At 59.2% G+C, this 18,581-nt stretch overlaps 1 protein-coding gene across 1 annotated transcript; it reads right to left on the bottom strand.

Annotated features, from left to right (window-relative positions):
- Positions 1-233: 233 nt before the first annotated feature.
- Positions 234-7,129, bottom strand: BRI3 (brain protein I3). Its single transcript, XM_052635617.1, has 3 exons — positions 6,933-7,129; positions 6,334-6,436; positions 234-649 (listed from the first exon to the last, which is right to left on the bottom strand). The coding sequence occupies exons 1-3, from the start codon at positions 7,069-7,071 to the stop codon at positions 517-519; spliced, it is 375 nt and encodes a 124-aa protein (XP_052491577.1). The 5' UTR covers positions 7,072-7,129; the 3' UTR covers positions 234-516.
- Positions 7,130-18,581: the final 11,452 nt, after the last annotated feature.

Here is an 18,581-nt window from a genome sequence, read left to right as displayed (position 1 = left end):
CGCACACCCCCCTGGCTCACAGGACAGAAGCCAGGCCGTGGGTCCTGGGCATGGGCTGCGTGCCCTGCAGATGTCAAGGTATCAGGCTTCACTGTAAGAATAAAAACTTGAAAACGAGCACTTCTTTGAGCTGTGTAAGGGAAGGTCACCTGAACTGGATGGTGTTGGGGGTCAGGGCTGGTGAGGCTCTTTTGTGACAGCGTGCACACGCTGAATAAGCAGAACCAGGTAACCAATGGTATGGATCTCATTTATTTAAAACAGTGTTTCTCCCCTTTCTCAAATTGAAGACTGCGAAAAATAAAAGCAGCGCTTTATTGAGCGTAGTCACCTGGGAGCGGAGCTGCCCGCGTCCTCACTCCGACCCCTCCCTGTGCCCCTCCTCGCCTGCCCAGTCCACCCGCCTCACTGTACAAAACAGTCCAGAAGCTTCATCAGATAAAGCTATTGTACACGACATTTACATTAGAAAAAGATAGATAGCGGGGTGTGGGAGAGCCAGGTGCGCTCTTCCCTTTAAGTGAAGTTGGCTCCACAGTTGGGGCATCTTCGCTTCCTCAAGGCGAAACAGCAGATGAACCCAAAGGGGAACAGGACGATGGCCAAGAAGATGCCCAGGAAGGTGAATGAGTCCTCCAGGACCCCGACCCTGCGAAGACAAGGGGGCGCACGGTCAGGGTGCTGCTGCAGAGAAACACACGGGGGCGCCGGCCGAGCACTTGGCCACGTGCTCTCTCTCAGCAGCAAATGCTGGTTCCTATAAACACTTACATCGCTAAGAACACGAAACCCAAGTCACTTGAAAGTTTTAGACTTACTTTTCCATGCCCTAGAGGGAAATTCCAAGAAAAGTGACAGTTTGGATTGTGTGTGGCTTTTACTGGTGGGAGGAGGGGGCAGCAGGTTTCAGCAAGAGGTTGAAATCACTGAGGTTCACACCGTGTCACTTACCTTGGGAGGTTTAATCTCAAAGCTCCTCTTGGGAAAAAGTCACATTAACCCTCCACATGCCCAGTGTATGATGCCCGGGACCACGAGGGGCCAGCCCCCAACCACATCCCAAGAGGTCACCGCCCAGGGCCGGGGTCCTTCTCCAAGGCTCCCAAGGCGGGTGGAGCAGGAGCTGCCATGCGCCCTGACAGCTGCAGAGACCCCCCCCGATGCCAGCCCCCACCCCCAGAACTGTTTCCCTCCCGCCCCGGAGCTGCGGGGGGCGGCGCTGTGGGAGAACCAGGACCCACCCCAGCCCACGCCCTCCCCATCTTCGTGAAGCCCTAGCACCTGCAAACGCCAGCTGGAACAGCCTCAAGGAAACACGCACTCTCTCCAGCAGCCCCAGGACGTTGCGGAAAGCCAAAGAGGGTTCTCAGGGAACCCAATTCTCTGCCCTCCCCTGGAGCCCCGCATTGAGTTCAGGAAAGGTCCGAGCAGCCCGGCAGTGAAGCCGCCCGCGGGCCAGGCCTGCCCTAAGGGGAAGCACAGGGCTGGCACCACACTTCTGAGCCCCTGCCTGCCCAGGCCGCACCTGCCCAGCTCCCAGGGCCCGCAGCCCAGGAGGCAGGAGCCCCCGCTGAGAAAGCTCTGGGGCCGCGCTTAGGGGAGTGGGGGGTGCCGCCACCAGGGCCCCACGTGGGCGGGGATGCCCCTCAGGCCACTGGAGCGCAGCTAGGGAGCTGGGGCCCCCCTTGGGGCACCTACCCCACCTTCTCTACCTGTGGTTGAACCCGAGTCACAGCAGTTTGTCCGCTTGGTCAAAACATCCAAGGGGGAAGCAGGAGACAAGGGCCCAGGCCTCCTGCTGGGTCAGCCGTACCAGCTGAGACCTTTTGGGAGAGGCCTGCCCCAGAGTCACTGGGTGCCTCGTGCCCCTCCAGGAACAGGGGGGCCCAATGACAGACACTCCCCGAGCACCCACCCAGCCTGGACGCCCTGTCATCTCACTTAAGGCCCAAACTGCTAAGAGGCAGAGCCTAGAACCCCATGCGTCCCCTCGGGGGCTCCAGGAACGCTGAGGAGCACACCAGGCTGGAGAAGCCTAGAGGCGTCCACCTCCCCCCATGGCACGGGCAGGGCCGGCCCAGCCGTTCCACACAGACAGCCCCTCTGGGACATCTCCTGGCCTCTGGGGTCAAGGGTCAAACAGCAGCAGCCCCACCCCATCAACTCCCCACCCAGACCCAGACCCAGTCTACGCGGCACAGGGAGAGGGGGCAGGCTCTCATCGGGCCTTCTGCAGCCTGAGGGCAGATACGGAGGCCCCCGACAGCCCGCCCTGTGCCCTGCACGCCTCAGCCAGCAGACCTGCGGCATATTCTGTGCAGATCCTTCCCTCTCTCCAGCCGGAGCACAGGGCAGCCCTTCCCACGCCCTTGGTGGGAGTCCGGGTTTGATGGGACAACTCCCCCTCACCCCCCGGGGGGGCCAGGCCACCCCGAGTCTCTGGGGAAGAACAGGGCCGCTCCCCTCAGGCAAGGAGGCAGGCTCTGCTCACACCTGCCCCCGCCACCCCAGGGACCAGGAGCCTCCGAGCCTCACCTGCACCCTAAGCCCACACCTGAGCTACAGCCTCAAACACCAAAGGCTCTGAAAGCGGGACTTTTTAATAAAGTTGGTAACTCAGCTCGCAGCCACTGTGACCTCAACTACCGTGTGGCCGTTTACAGTCTTAACGTGTCCACTTCACGGGAACGTGTGTCCTGCTGCAGAGATGTTCGCTTCTGACGATGGGTGCTGCCTGCCTGGACTGCAAAAGCAGAGTGGGTGTGATTTACTTTTTAAAAACCCAGAATCTTTTAAACTGAGAAACTCAGGCTGGTCTCTAGGCCGATCCTGACACGGCAACAAGCCCCAGGGTACAGACACCCAGTCCCTGCGGACCCCCCGCCCATCCTGCCAGCCCCTCCTGAGCAACCTGGTGTCCCCTCCAAGCCCCTCAGGAGCCCCGATCAGCTCAGCTCTTTACCAACAGCTTCTGAATCCAGACTGAACAAGGCCCCGTCTGTGTTCCTCCACAACGGAGGTGAGAAAGATATGGAAACTGGAGAAATCAGGGAACTAAACTAAACACACGTATCTCGCTGCCTCTGACCTCACGGAGAAGCTGGGCGCTCAGCTGGGTGGGGCTCCCTCCCCAGGAAGCTGGACCAAAACCTGGTGGGGCCGCGAACAGCCCAGACCCAGCCAGGGCCCCTGCTCTCTGAGCCCCCGCCCTCCGAGCCCCGGTGGCGGCAGCAGCAGCACCAGCCAGCCTCCTGGGCAGGGGCCGGAGGACTCCGCCTCCTCCACGAGCTGTGAGCCCGGAGCCAGGTGGGGACAGGGCAGGGTGCCCCAAAGCACCGGGCAGCCCCCTTCAAAGACCAGGTCACATCTCGTCCCCTCAGGACACACCTCGTCCCCTCAGGACACACATGCCCCAACCGGGGTCCCAGGGCCCCACTCCAAGCAGGCCTCCCCGGGGCAGGTCTCAGGACCTCCGGGGAGGTGGGGGAACAGGGGCACCCACAAGGCTCGAGGCCCACAGGGGACTCAGGGAACACCAGGCTCAGTCCAGGACAAGCTGGGCTGGACGCCCCACCAGCTCTACGCACCCCGCCCACTGCAGCCCAGGGCTGGGCTCAGGCTGGGGATGCCCCCTGGGCACGGGAGGATGGGGTGCTGGCCTCCTCACTGCCCTGACTTGCGGGCAGCATCTGCCCCCCCACAGCTGCCCCCTTCGTGCCTGTCTCAGCTTCCAAGACCCTGGCCACCCTGGAGCCCCCTCACCCCCTGGTCACCCCAGAACCAACACCCAGCGGCACCCAGCAGGACCCTGAGCCAGGACGCACCTCTAGCCTCCATGCCGGGGCCGGTGCCGTCTGCACAGGCCCGCCTCCCGCAGCCCCGCCTCCACGTCCCACATCCTAGGACAGGCCCCGCACCAGGGAAGGACCGCCTCAGACAAGGCCGAGGCCTGGGCCAGGAGGTGCCCGGCCCACGGGCCGAGGGTGGTCAGAGGTAGCGTGCGCGCGCTCATCTCCTGCTGCTAAAAATGGGAGATGGGGTCGGGCTACCCACATGGGCTCCGACGGTGGCAGAGGAACAAGCGGCACAGGCCTCGCTCGGGGAATCGCAGACGTGTGACTCCCGCAGACACCTGCCGGGCTCCCAGGGCAGACGGGCCAGGCAGGCGGGCTGGGAAGGAAGAAGCACGGTCACAGGACAAGCCGCCTGTCTCCCAATGCACCGCTGTCGCCAGACAGGCCAGCCAGTCCCCAGGGGACCCTCCTCAGCCTCCTCGAGGTGCCGACTCCCCAGATCCACCGAGGCTCCTTGGACACACCTGGCCCCTGGCCTGCAGCAGCGGAGGGCCCTGAGGCAGGGCGGCACCCCCGCAGAGTAGCCCAGCTGCTGCCCTCTGTCCTTCGACGACATCAGGGCCGAAGAGGACACGCCTCACAGGCAGCGAGGGGGTCAGGCCCGACCGGGTCCCCGAAACTTGTCCTGAGCACGCGCTCCCCTCTCGTTGCGCCCACTGCCCAGAGGCCGGGAGGACTGCGACCCCAACCTGTTCTGGATGCAGGGCACCCCCCACCCCAGCCTTCACCAGCCCCGAGCCCACGTCCCTTCCCAGAAGGGCCGAGGGACAGGGCCGAGGGCGGGAGCCGGGGTCCCACTCCATGGGAATCACTCCTGTCCTGAGGAGCCTGGGGATCTCGGCCCCCAGGACCCGTTGCTGGTCTCCTTTCCTCCATCCAGGGCCCGGGGCCAGGCAGACCCCGGAGCCTCCACCAGCGTCCCCCTGCCCAGATGGGGCACCAGGCCTGCTGGCAACTGGCACGACCAGGACGGGAGCCCGGCTCCCAGGAAGGCTGGGCCCCGCTCCGAAACGCTGAAACCCCAGCTGGAGGGCCCCGCGCCAGGGGCCTTCCTCAGACTCCTTGGCTGGCAGCCTAGCGCCCTCCTTTGACTAGGAGATGGCTCGAGACCGCTCATGCCCAAAACAAGCCCCTGGAGTCACCCAGCTGGGCCGCGCACATGGGCCTGGGCGCCCAGGACCCGTGTGGAAGCCAAGCGGGGCGGTTCCCTCTCCCCACCCCACTGTGCCACTTCCCTCGGGGGCTCTCTTGGCCAGGACCAGCCTTGACCCTTGCCCTGTCCCGCGGCACGTGACCAACCTCCCGGGCCACGCCTCCCCACTCCAAGCCCATCCATGTGCCTCCAACCGATCGGCTCTGCCGCCCACAGATGCCCGGGGCAGGGAGCGGCTCTGGAGGCAGCCAGTTGTCTCCCTTCCCCCTTCACGTTCACCAAAGGCCAGACTGTCACCAGCTGTGTCAGAAGACACACCTGTTTCAGGTATGCCATTCAGGGTGCCCCGGCCACCGATACCCAGAGGGCTCTCCCCTGCCCACCGCCCCCTCAGCAAGCACGTGGCTGGCTCCGGGGGTCCAGTTCCGCCCCCATTCCTAGGCGCCCTTCTTCCCCGGCCCTCCAGTTCTCCCTGCACAGCTGATGCCCAAGACTCAAACTGTTAACTTCCCTCGGACGCTGCTCAGGGCCTTCCTGACACACTTTTGAAACTAAGGAAACCAGAGTTTCTCAATTCCATCTCACCAACTCCGACTTCCGCACCCATACCCCCACCCCCACAGGCTGCCCCATGGCAGACGGAAAACCCAGTTCTGGCCCAGTCTGCCCTGACTTTCGGAACCTTACATGCACTAGAATCCACTAGAATCCTCTAGAATCCTGGAGGGCAGGAAATTTGAGCCCTCAGGACAGCGCCTAGTAGCTACGTCTCAGGCCCTATAAAAACAGAAGATTCTGGCGGCTGGACCTTTAAGGACATAAAATACAGCTCCCACCCAAACAAAGAACCTCGGTGTCCCTGTCCTTGCGCAGCTGCCGGCCAGATGTGGATGGAGCGGCCCTTACCCGTCACCCCCAACCCTCCAGCTCCTCCAAGTCACTGGTCACCTGAGTCTGGGCTCTCCGGCCCATCTCTCCAAACGGATCCTTCCCGGGGAAAAGAGAACCTCTGGCCACCTTCGAGAAGCAACCACAGAGCCCAAAACCAGGGATAGCAGGTGATCAGTCCAACTGCTGACATTTCTGAATCCCATCCCCATGGGGCTCAATGACCCAAAAGCACAGCCCCGGGGGGAAAGGGACGGACAGCCAGTCCCCTCTGCCACACGAACCCTGTAGGGACCCAAGGACCACCGGGCGTGCTCTCTCCCACGACGTAGGTCAGCAGCTTGGCCGGAGACTGACCACGTCTCCCCCAGATCCTGCCTTTATGAGGCTCTGAGCGTGTCCTTAGTGGCTTCTGGAGCCCCCAGGCCTGGAACATACCTGCAGACTGGGCAGCCTCCGACCACAACGATGGAATTGGCAGGGTACCGGGTGACATTCCGACTGTGGATGTTGTAGACCCTGGGGTGGTGGGTAGGTATCCCTGTCGGCAGGAAGACACATGAGAAGAGGGCAGGGAGGAAAGAGGGTCTGAGGTCCACTTCTCCTGCCCTCCCCGCTCCCCACCAAATGAACGCTCGCATCCTTTTCAACGTGGCGACAGCTGCGTCCACTAAGTGCCCACTATGAGCTTTAATTAAACGTTAACTTGTGGACAGCGTCTCCTTAATAAAGTTAAACCTGCAGAGAGATGGACGTGCTTCCTAGGAAGGGCGAACTGGGCGCAAGCGACCCCGCAGATGGGCTCAGGGCGCTCGGGCGGTGCCCAGATTCGGGGGCCCGACCTCCGGTTCCCGGGGCGGCGCCGTCCCCGACCCCCTGCACGGGCCGGACCCCGGGGTCTCCCCTCGACCGCGCCCCCCGCCGCCGCCGCCACGTCCGGAGAAAAGTTGGTTTCGGGGTTAAAGGTCGCGGTGGAACTCCGCCCGAAGTTCGCTCCCGGGCCCCCGGCCCGCGCCCCGGGCCCGGCCCCGACGCACCTGTGACGAGGTAGGGGTAGGGCGGCGGCGGGGCGGCGGCGATGGCGCCGTAGCCGTGCGGGGCGCACGCGAACTCGCCCTGGCCGGCCTCCAGGTTGTAGGCGGGCGGCCGCTCCTGCAGCAGGGGCTTGTGGTCCATGGCGGGCGGCGCCCCCCGCGCCCGGCTCGGCTCCCGCTCGGACTCGCCCCCGGCTGCGGCTCGCTCGGACGCGCGGACGCCCGGCGGCGGGACCCGCGGCTCGCGGGCGGCGGCGGCGGCGGCGGCGGCTACAGCGGGGCTGGGCCCCTGGAGGCGGGCGCCGCGGGCTTCCCCCCGCGCCTCCCCCGCCGGTCACAAGACCTGGGTCACGTGGCGCGGCTCCCGCGGGGGCGGGAGGAGGCGCGGGGGGCGGGGCGAGGCGCGGGGGGCGGGGCCAGCGGCACTTAAAGGGGCCGCGCCCTCCCTCGGCCGCCCCGCGGGCCGCTCGTCGACGGAGACCCCGCGCGCCTCCCCGCTGGACGTCCCGCGGGGGCGGGAAGCGGGGGGGGGGGGGGGGGGGTGAGGGAGACGCAGGGGGCGGGGCCGCCGGCGCTTAAAGGGGCCGGGCCCTCGTCGGCCGCCTGGTCGACGAAGACCCGGCGCGCCTCCCCGGCGGGCGCCCCTACTCCACCTCCGCGGCCTCGGGCCTCACACCCCGAGGAGCCCGCCCCCGACACACGCCCACGCACGACTCCCAGAGGCGCCGCGCCAGCGCCGTCACCTTATGGCCTGTCGGCCGCGCCCTCCCAGCGCCGGGTCCTGATCTCGGAGGACGGAGACCCCAAACCCGCCAGGCGTCCGGGGGCCCTAATCCACCAGTCCCGGAAGAGGGCCGGGGCCCGCGGGCGGGGGCGGCCAGGAGGACGGGCCCGGCGGCTCGGGCCCCCGGGCCGCCCCCTGGTCGTCTTCGCCAGGGGAGGAGGACCGGGGACTCAGCCTCCGGAGCGACCCGGGTCGGGGTCGGGCAGCGTTCAGGGTCAGTGGAAGCTGCGGCGAGCCGGGCCTGCCCGCGCCCAGCTGGCGTCCAGTGCCTCGGTTTTATTTTGATAAATCTGGTCATGTATGGGGCTGTGGCCTCCGATTACATGTCCTGCCCTGTTGGGGACGGCGGGCGCTGCCCCCTGCTCTTCCTGGGTCCCTAGTCTTCCCAGCAACCTGGGAAGTACTGACCCCCGGTTCACAGTCCGGAGACAGCTCAGAGGAGAGGAGGGACCTAAACGGGACCGCCAAGGCCTCTGGGCCTCACGCCCTCACGGAAGCCCTGGGCCTGTCGCACGCCAGCGCTTAATAGTTCGGTAATAAACTTGAACCTGACAGACGTGCACGCTGGGGCCACACCATGGCTCCCCCTGCACCCATTCCCCGCCTTCTGCAGCATCGGGGGTTTCCCAGCCTTTCTCACCTGACCAGCACCTTGATCTAGCTCAGGGACAGCTCTCAGACCCGACCTCATTTTTAACTTTTCGTGAGACAGCATCGTGATTCTTTATCAGGAGTGTAGCTCCTGGGACCCCCATCCACACCTGTTATCCCAGTACTGCTCAACTGCGGGCCTCCCAACAAGCCTGTGGGGAGGGACAAGGGGCAGGCAGATGGGGGTGAGGGAGCGGGTCCCAGTCCAGAATGGCGGCTGTACTCGAGTGGCCAGCGACTTCCGGCCAGCAGAGGTCTAGGGAGGCCATGCCTTCCCAGGAGTCTGAGCTGTAACCAACCAGAGTGACAGCAGTGAAACCAAGAGCCCCCCGGCCACACCCCAGGAAAACTGAGGGCCAGCCCCAAGCCTCACCAAGGAGAGAGAAACAGTAGGCTCTGGGCAGGCCCCCTAATACTGGCCAGCTGTGGACACAAGGTGAGGGGCATCCTTCCCCCGCCCCCCCTCCCCTAAGCCTTTCCTGTCCAATTCCAGTTAAGTTGGCAGATGTCCCTTCAATTTCAGGGTTAATTTTCCCTTTCTCCAGTGTCTTTGTTTACAGATCAAACTCCACAGAACCACAGCCTTTGGCTCCCTTCTCTTCCTATAACAGATTTCTACCCCCAGCAGTGCCTCCGCTGGAGCTTGGAAACCCGCATCTGAGAATGAGAGGACGTGAGGTTACCCAACAAGCAGGCCCTTCCCCATCAATCGTGGCTGAGCCAGGGGTGACCTGCTCTCCCAGCTCCGCCTCCCCACCCCAGCACAGACTGCAAGGGACAAAGGTAACTGGTCAGAGACGCAGAAGAGAAGCAGCCAGCCAGTAAACTCACAAAGGCAGTGCAGCAAGGCCTGAGCGGTCGTTTAGAGATGCCCAGAGGCCCTGGCTGCCTCACCTGGAAGGAAGGCCTGGGGACAAGCATACCTGGAAGAGTGAGCTGCGGCCCAGAGAGCAGCAGCCACTACCTGCTGAGACACCGAGCCACCTGACATGGCCCCAGGGGGAGGCCGAATTGCTGGGAGCTGAAACAGGACAGCAGGAGCATCAGATTTACCATTAGGAAAATGACTGGCAGCGGTGTAGAGTGAAAGGAGGCTGGGGAATCAATGGGGAAGGGACAGCTGGGGAGACAAAGATGTGAGGGAGGTGGAGAGCCTGTTAAGACCTGGCAACTTCCAGAGTGGATATGGGAGACTCCGGATGCTCAAGTTTCTGGCTCAGGTGACGGTGGTGCCAGGGCCTGGGTGTGGATTGAGAGGAGCCAGCAGAGAAGACACCACACCCCCAATGCAGGGGGCCCAGGTTCGATCCCCGGTCAGGGAACTAGATCCCACATTGCTGCAACTAAGACCTGGCACAGCCAAATAAATAATTTTTTTAAGGTATCAAAAAGGGGAGCCCCAGGGTGGACAGGTAAGGAGGCAAAGGAGCCCAACAACACTTGAAACATGGAGAGACACTGAGCAAAGGAAAGCATGCGGATCTGAGAGGCACTGCCCTTCGAATACAGACCTGAGACCATCTCAGTGGCCGCTCACCCCCAAGTGTTCTGGAACAGACACTCTGCCCCAGGAGGCACCAACACTAGTGACTGCCCAGCTCATGGAGCTGATGCTTTAATGGGGGGGGGAGCGGGCGGTGGGCCAGCTGCAAAGCGGTAGGTGCTGGGGGTTGGGTGAGCGGGGTGGGCCGTGTTACACTGGTATTCAAAGCGGGCCGGGCTGGAAGGTGCGTAGGTCTAGAAGGAAGTGGGAGAGTCTACCCATAGGAGCTCAAAAGGACCAGCTGTTGTGTGTTGCGAGTTTGCAGGTGTTTGAATGGAAGGGGAAGGAACAGCAGGTTTGTAAGTTGGTAGGAACAATCAGATGCTGAGGGGCAGTGGGAGGAAGGGCTTGGGGAGGAGGAGAAAGAGGATGGGGTCCCTGGTGGGATCCGGGACACGTGGGTGCCTGTGCAGGTGGCGGGTGGGCGGAGGGGACGCTTTCTTCCGATGGCCTCTGTGTGAAACAGGAAGCAAGACCCGCTTCTGGGAGTAACCTCACCTCCAAGCCACCTCCTACTTCAGCTCATCCCGGGGCCATCCCAAGAAGGAGGCACCAGTGTCCCCCAACCACTTAATGAGGAAACCTGGGCAGAGAGGTGGCGGGGCCTTTCCATGGTCCCCGAGCCACGGAAGGTGGGTCTCTGGATCCCAGATCGAGCGCTCCTGACCCTAACGAACTGGGTCTCCATGCCAGGTGTGCCAGAAAGGCCAGCCACTGGATGCTCGTTTTAACAGAAACAGTTCTTGAAGAAGACTTGGAAACACCTCCTCGTGGCACAGCAGTAAAGATTCTGCGTGTCAGCGCAGGAGATGCAGGTTCGATCCCTGTTCCAAGAAGATCCCACGTGCCGAGAAGCAACTAAGCCCATGTGCCACAACTACTGAGCTTGTGCTCTGGAGCCCAGAATCCGTGCCTATGCAAGCCTGCAGGCCCTAGAGCCCGTGCTTCTGCAGCGGGAGGGCCACAGCAGTGAGCAGCCCGTGTGCCGCCAGGGGGCCACAGCTGGAGAGAAGCCTGCGCCGCGGCGAAGACCCAGCAAAGTCAAACATTTTTAAAAATAGAAAAAAAAATTTCTCCTCTCCTGTGCATATTTTTCAGATCGCTGAAATTCTGCTCCTAATCCACGTTTACATCATGAGTACATTAACCAAAAAATATATATATTAGCGTTGCCAGTTCCACAGAAGTGGGAATATGGTTTTAACTGGTCTGTGTGCATGTTTTGCTGCGAGCCCTCGGCAGGGGACGTGGTTGGGTCCACGTGGTCAGGTAGTGGACGCGCTGTCCCCTGGCTAGGGGCAGCGAAGCTCCCACTGTCCTCCCTGCAGACCTTGACAGTCAGTAAGAACTGTCCTCGGCTGTAGTCAGAGGACACCAAAACCAGGATGGTGCCCTTTCTGGCAGGCTTTGAGAAGTACTAACAGCCCGTCACATGGGCTGCTCACACATTCAAGAAGTTACAACCTCACATGGTTGGGATTGTGGCAAAAAAAAAAAAGAAGAAGGAAGCAAATAACATTTCAAAATCCAAGACTATAACTGATTACAGACTGCCTGGCTCAGAGAAAGCCCTTACCAAATATTTGCTAAATGTTTCTCTTAGATAAACACTGAGTTTTCGGTTTGATGGTAAGCCTGTGGCCAGCCTTACAGTTCTACCAGACAAATCTTTCTAAATATTTTATAAATTAAGCACAGGTGTTTCTTATACCACACAGACGACAATTTTGTGCAAGTCACGTGGTGAGTCTTACTGAAAGTAAAGGCAAGACCTCGTCCGGTGCACTTTGCAGATACTGCATTTTTTTTTTTTAATTGAAGAAAGTGAAGCCCGTGGCGAGTCTGTGAGAGCCAGTTTTACAACAGCACACGCTCACCTCACGTCTCTGTCACATTTTGGTAACTGTCCCGATATTTCAAGTCGGTTCGTTATCATTACATTTGTGATGGTGATCTGTGCTCAGTGGTCTTTGATGTCACAGCTGTGACGCACTAAAGGCTCAGATAATGGTTAGTACTTTTTAATAAAGTATCTTTAAGGTATGGGGATGGGGGAGGAGGTTCAAAAGGGAGGGGATACATGTATACCTATGGCTGATTCACATTGAGGTTTGACAGAAAATGGCAAAATTCTGTCAAGCCATTATCCTTCGATAGAAAAATTAAGGTATGTATGTTTTTAGACATAATGCTATTAACAGACTACAGGGTGTTGTAAGCATGACATTTATATGCACTGGGGAAAGAAAAAAAAAACTGTGACTCACTTTATTGCGGTGAACCAAAACCCAAAATACCTCTGGGATCCGCCTGGATGTATTACTGTATTTAAATCCAGACTGGGACTTCCCTGGTGGTTCAGTGGCTAAGAATCCGCCTGCCAATGCCGGAAACATGGGTTCGATCCCTAGTCCAGGAACAAAGATCCCATGTGCCACGGGGCAACTAAGCCTTCGAACCACAGCTGCTGAGCCTGCAAGCTGTAGAGCCCGTGTTGCCCAAGAAGAGTAGCTACCACAGTGAGGAGCCCACACAGCGCAACTAGAGAGGAGCCCCGTCCGCCACAGCTAGAGAAAGCCCATTCGCAGCAACGAAGACCCACTGCAGCCAAAAATGAATAACTTAAGATCTAAGAGTAAAACACCTTCACACCCTTCATCCTCTCAGAGGTGGTCCTCTCTGCATAATCCTGCCTGGGGGAACACATCCACTCGTGCAGTGGGCCAAAGAAGTCATCTCTTGAAGTCAGAATTTCCTAGTAACTCTCACAAGAACAGAGTCAGTTGTGGATGGCAAGTTTCTAGCTAAGTAAGTTACCAAGCACCTGACCTCAACACCTCTGAGCAGCCCTGCAGTACCAAAAGATGTCACTGACGCGTCTAGACCAAGCATGGCTGACACACGAGGTCCGCACGTTTGTGGCGGCCACATGCACGGTGAACCGAACGCCTCTCGTCACTGCCACGATCAGAGGAGCAGAGCAGGGTGCTTCTGTGGGAGGAAGCGTGCTCCGTCCCCGTTCTGCCTGTCCCACACGCTACCCATGTGACAAGTCACCTTGCCTCTGGAAGCCCGGCTTCCTTACACAGAGATGCTCAGCATCCCTCAGGATAACAGTGTCCCCTCTCCTGGGGGCAGCTTCACCTCACCTTCCACAACAGAAGCACTGTTTCAAGGGCAAAGTCCACGGGTGTCCCACTCTGAGTGTGGGTGGACACTGCAGGGACCCTCACCTCGTATCAAGGCTGTGATACTTGGGTACCACCCCAACTTGAGGAGACAGTTCATCTCCCCACTAAGTCGGGTCCACTGAGCCCCTCGTGTCTTATTTCTGCACCCCAGTGCCTGGAACCTGCCGGATGTTCCATGAACGTCTAACGGAGCTCAAGTTTGCCTGCCTGGGTGAGGGTTCATACCCAGGTCCCTCTGCTCCAGAAACCAATGAGGTGTGCCCCTCGGGCTAGAAATAGGTCTGGATCATTCCCGAAGGCCATTCCCAGTTTTACAGAATCAAAGGACCCAGGGACTTCCCCAGTGGGCCAGTGGTTAAGACTCAACCTTCTAATGCAAGGGATGCAGGTTTGATCCCTGGTCCAGAGCTAAGATCCCACATGCCTCGTGGCCAAAAATACAAAACATAAAAAACAGAAGCAATGTTGTAACAGACTCAGTAAAGATGTAAAAATGGTCCACATTGAAAAAGTCTTAAGAAGCCAGTGTCCAGATAGTAGGGAGACGCTTGTTAAGACGACGCCTGCTCTTTGGGACCCGCTCTGTTTTCTGTGATGACAGAGCATCTTTCAGGGGAGAATTTCCACCCTCTGCCACATGTTAGTGAAAGGTACTCAGACTGACAGAAGGGATTTCTCTCTGAAATCTGCCGCCTCATGGACTTGTAACGTTTTACCAAAGCAGTGAATTTGGTGACACCTGGGCATCTCTCTGGTTGGGGGCAAGTGAATGACCACTCCCATACCGAGTGGAAAGGGCACGGCCTGGGGTCCGGAGGGGGCCTCTGTGGGCCACCCCCCAGCGCGTGATCGCTCAGGGCCCCGCAGGGTGGGGAGGGCCTCGATCTGGGCTCTCCCGGTCATTATTCTGTCAGCAAGCCCTACAACTCGCTTTTCCTGCAACTGCAGAGAGAAGCAGAAGCCACGCTGCCCTGGCTTTGAAAAACGGGTGGGCCAGGAGGACTAAGGAGGGCAGGGGTCCTCAGGAAGGAGACAGGACCCTCTCCCCCACCCCCTCCATCCCCTCCCCGGCCCGGCCCGCCCTCCCTGCTCCTACCTGCCGCCTGCACGGTGGACATGGCTGGCTTCAGCGAAGGGCCCCTGGGCGGGAGGAGGGAGCCCGCGGACGGGGCCGGGAAGAGCGCCCTTATGCTCCAGCAGAAGAGACCAGGAGGCGGGGGGTGACATGAATGAGGGACGCAGAAGGCCCCGGGGGTGGGGCCATCGCGGGCAGAAGGCCGGGAGGAGTGGGGCAGGGCCGGCCTCGGGGGCACAGAATGCGGCCTCACAATCCAGGGTTCTCAGGTTCTGAGCCTGCAGTCGCCACCGCTGGGAAGAAGCCACAGTCTGGATTCCACCTCTGGCAGCTGGGGCTCTCGGAGAGGAGCCCGTTTAATACCACTGCCCAGGGATCCTTGATAAAAGCCAAGACTTAGGAGTGGTATTCTTGCCTGGAGAGGTCTGTGGACAGAGGAGCCTGGCGGGCAACGGCCCAGGGGGTCGCCAAGAGTCAGACAAGACTGAGCAACGAACACAAAAACAACGAGTGGTAGGGGCTTCCCGGGGGCTATGCCTGCCAGCGCAGGACACGGGTTCCATCCCTGCACTGGGAAGACCTCCTGGAGAAGGAAACGGCAACCCCCTCCAGTACTCTTGCCTAGCAAATCCCATGGACTGAGGAGACTGGCAGCCTACGGTCCAGGGGGTCACAGAAGAGTCTCGGAGACGCCAGGTGAGGACCCAAGGGGGCAGGCTCTCCCGGTCCCGAGGGCGGCGGCAGGGGCAGGACCGTCAGCAAGCAGAGGCCCCGGGAAGCAGGCGCCCCTCGAATGGGCCCGCCGCTCCCTGCTTTGCTTTCCTGGGTGGCTCCCCTTGCTTTCCAAGGAGAAGTTCCTTCTCCGGTTTCCACGGAGACCCAAGGAAAGGCCGGGGGTTCTGCAGCTCCGCCAGGAGGAGGGCGCCGGGGGGCTGTGCGTGGAGCCGGCAAGAGGAGCCCAGAGGCGTGTCCCGTGATCGCGACTGCCAGTACTTTCAGCTGCTGCCGTGCAAAGCGCTGACAGGTGCGGCACCACGTGGAGGGTGCCGCGGCTCCCCACGGGCCACCCTGCCCGAGGAACCCACTTCCAAGGCTGGGCTTTCCCTGCAGTTCCCACGATCACACCAGCTGAGCTGGATGCTGCAGCGTAGGACTGGGTCTTGGTGCCTCCGGCTCGGGAACCCTCACCTCTCATGTAGAAGAGGCGCCCTTTCCTAAAACGGGTCTCCTGTCTTCCTACCTGGAGGAACCAGGGCCTGCAGCCTGTGGCAGGTCTAACGGTATGGTCTCTCTTTCAAAGGGGACACAGCCTGTTCTTCCATCTCGGGGCTGCGTGTCCTGGCCCACTAAGGAGGAGCCCACTTGTGACTCAGTTTCCTCACCTGTAAAACGAGGTCAGTCAGTTCAGTCGCCCAGTCATGTCCGACTCTTTGTGACCCCATGGACTGCAGTGCGCCAGTCCCTGTCCATCTCAGCTCCCTGAGCTTGCTCGAACTCATGTCCATCAAGTCGGTGATGCCATCCAGCCCATCTCATCCTCTGTCGTCCCCTTCTCCTCCCAACTTCAATCTTCCCAGCATCAGGGTCTTTTCCAATGAATGGGCTCTTCGCATCAGGTGGCCAAGGTACTGGAGCCTCAGCTTCAGCATCAGTCCTTCCAGTGAATACCCAGGACTAATTTCCTTTGGGATGGACTGGTTGGATCTCCTTGCAGTCCAAGGCACTCCCAAGTAAAATGAGGTAGTTCAGCGGATCTCTGAGAGGACACAACAGCTGAGTGGGCAGCTGTCAGCGGAGTGTGGGGCTGCCTCGGAGCCCCAGGTGCTGCCGGGGACCCTGTGCAGGACTGCGGCACACGCAGCACTGACTGCAGGTGCGGTCTGACTGCCCTCCCCCCCACCGCCGGCCCAGAAGTTTTGGCGAATGGCTTAAGGTGGGAATTGTCATCGCTCTTGTTACACGTGTATGCGAGGCTTCCCAGGTGGCTCGGTGGTGAAGAATCTGCCTGCAATGCAGCAGGCTCCGGAGATGTGGGTTGGATCCCTGGGTCAGGAAGATCCCCTGGAGAAGGAAATGGCCACCCACTCCAGTATTCTTGCCTGGAGACTCCCATGGACGGAGGAGCCTGGTGGGCTGCAGACCACAGGGTCACAAAGAGCTGGATAAGAATTAGACTAAACAAAAACAAGCATACGTGTAATTGACCAGGGTTGACTTTTTCCCCACATGGGCTCACCTTTCTGTTTTGTTGTGCAATTTGCTTTTTTCCCTGGCGAGCTTTCTCCTCCTTCGAGATCCCATGCTCTCTGTCCTCTTTCTGAGCAGTGTATATGTCCCTGCTCATTGAAAGCCCAGCCCCCCACCCCTCAGATCAGATAGCAGTTTCCTTTCCCTTGTTGATGATTTCCCAGGAGTGTCCATGTGCCGTGCACTCTGTTGAACTCGATTCTTGTTCAGTGAACCAGATTTTACAAATCTCTCTTTTTGGGCACATCTAAATAACAATTGGAAATACGTTAAAGAGGTTCTCTTATTAAATAGTGCAACCTGCAGTTATAAGTATGGCATGGTTAGATTCTTTTGAATATTGCAAACACCTCAGACAACAAATAAAGCGTATATTAATGCAATGATTACCAAGCCAACCTCTTACCCCAAGTAGCAACATCATGGATTTAACTAACATCTTCACTATTCCCTCTCTTTTTTTTTCAAATACCTTTTTCAGGTTACAGCTATATTTATTTTGATACTTTTCCAGGACTGAAGGCCCCAGAGAAGAAGAACACAGTCTCTCATCAGCTGGGTTAAGGTATTTTGGTTACAGATGGAGGAATTCCTGGATGCAGCCGGATCTAGACTGCTCTTCCCAGGGCCATCAGATTAAAGTTGCTGTTTATAGGTAAACGTCATTTGCTGCATCGATCAGATTTGAAAGCGCAAACCCTTCACTTAGGTTCTTTTCCACCTTGTATCTCCCCTAAAACTATGCCATCTATAGTCCTGCTTGATGGTATTCTGTAACTTCTTATGGAAAAAGTCAAGCGAAATTCTTGGGCCATTACATAATCCATCTCTGGGTTTTTCTGTTTGAGTAACGCAGTCCTGTCATTATCAATTAGTGACTTGACCTGTTAGCATTATTAAAGAGTCATGTTTGCTCTGTTAGTGTTGTGTGAAAATTAACAAGGCCGCCTAATGAAATTAAGGGTTGAGTCCTCCTGGACACCTGGGGAGACAGCTGCACGATCCGGGAGCACCCTGCTGAGCCCACCCGCTCCCTGGCTGCTCTGTGTGAGTGCTAGGGCAGACCCCGCCTGCTTCTCGAGTGACCACCAGTCTGGACACGTCCCGCTTTCTGGGAGGCCAGTGGCCTTGTCCCTTGGTCCACAGAAACAAGTAAGCGGTGTCACTTTATAACGGGAGGAGGAACAGCACACCTCTTTGCCAGCAGCTGCCCCCTGGGTTAGCTTTCTGTGCTAGCCGGCAGAAGACCACAGACTTAGCAGCTGAACACACCGCCCCATCAATGATCTCGCAGGTTCTCTGGGTCAGGAGTCCGGGCTCGGCTTCACTGGTCATCTGCTCGGGGGTCTCACGAGTTTGCGACCGACTGGGCTGCAGTCTTACCTGGAGGTCTGAGTGACAAGGATCTGCTGTCGGTCCATGCAAGCTGCCGGCCGGATTCACTTCTTGGAAGCTGCTGACTGAGGGAGCCAGCTTCTTGACTGTGGGCTGCCCTTGGATTTAGAGGCTGCCCATGGTCCCCCAGGGGCTGCTCACAGCCTGGCTGTTTGCTTCTGCAAGGCCATCAGAAGAGAGAGTTTCTTGCCTCAAAGAGTGAAGTCCCTCTGCAAAGGGCTTTTACATAAATAAGCCAAGCTCACCCAGGATAATCTTCATTCTGAATAACTCAGACTAGACTGATATGGTATTGTAATTACACCTGCCAAATCCCTTTCTCTTTGCATTATTCTGCCACCTAGAAGGTTGTTACATGTCAGCCCCCATTCCAGGGAAGGAGTTTTATGAGGGGAGAGGTAGAGAGCTCAGGGGCCACCCTGAGTAGACAGTGAAGTCAGTGAAAGCTAAACACGGTCTATCACTCCCCCCGCTGCCCAGGCGGCACTAGCGGTAAAGAACCCTCCCGCTAATGCAGGAGGCATGAGAGACCTGAGTTCGATCCCTGTGTCGGGAAGATCCGCTGGAGGAGGGCACAGCGACTCACTCCAGTATAGTGGAGAATCCCCATGGCCAGAGGAGCCCGGTGGGCTACAGTCCACAGGGTCGCAGAGTCTGACATGACTGAAGCGACTTGGCAAGCACACACACATTTACTCCTCCACTTCTGTGTCACAACCACCCTTGTGCACCCTTCACAGTAACAGGTCCCTGCAGACGAGTATGA

The sequence above is a fragment of the Budorcas taxicolor genome, chromosome 2, assembly GCF_023091745.1.
Source record: "Budorcas taxicolor isolate Tak-1 chromosome 2, Takin1.1, whole genome shotgun sequence".
Taxonomy (NCBI): Eukaryota; Metazoa; Chordata; class Mammalia; order Artiodactyla; family Bovidae; genus Budorcas; species Budorcas taxicolor.
Note: the sequence above shows the minus strand (reverse complement) of the source record. Positions and strands in the feature narration are given on the sequence as shown.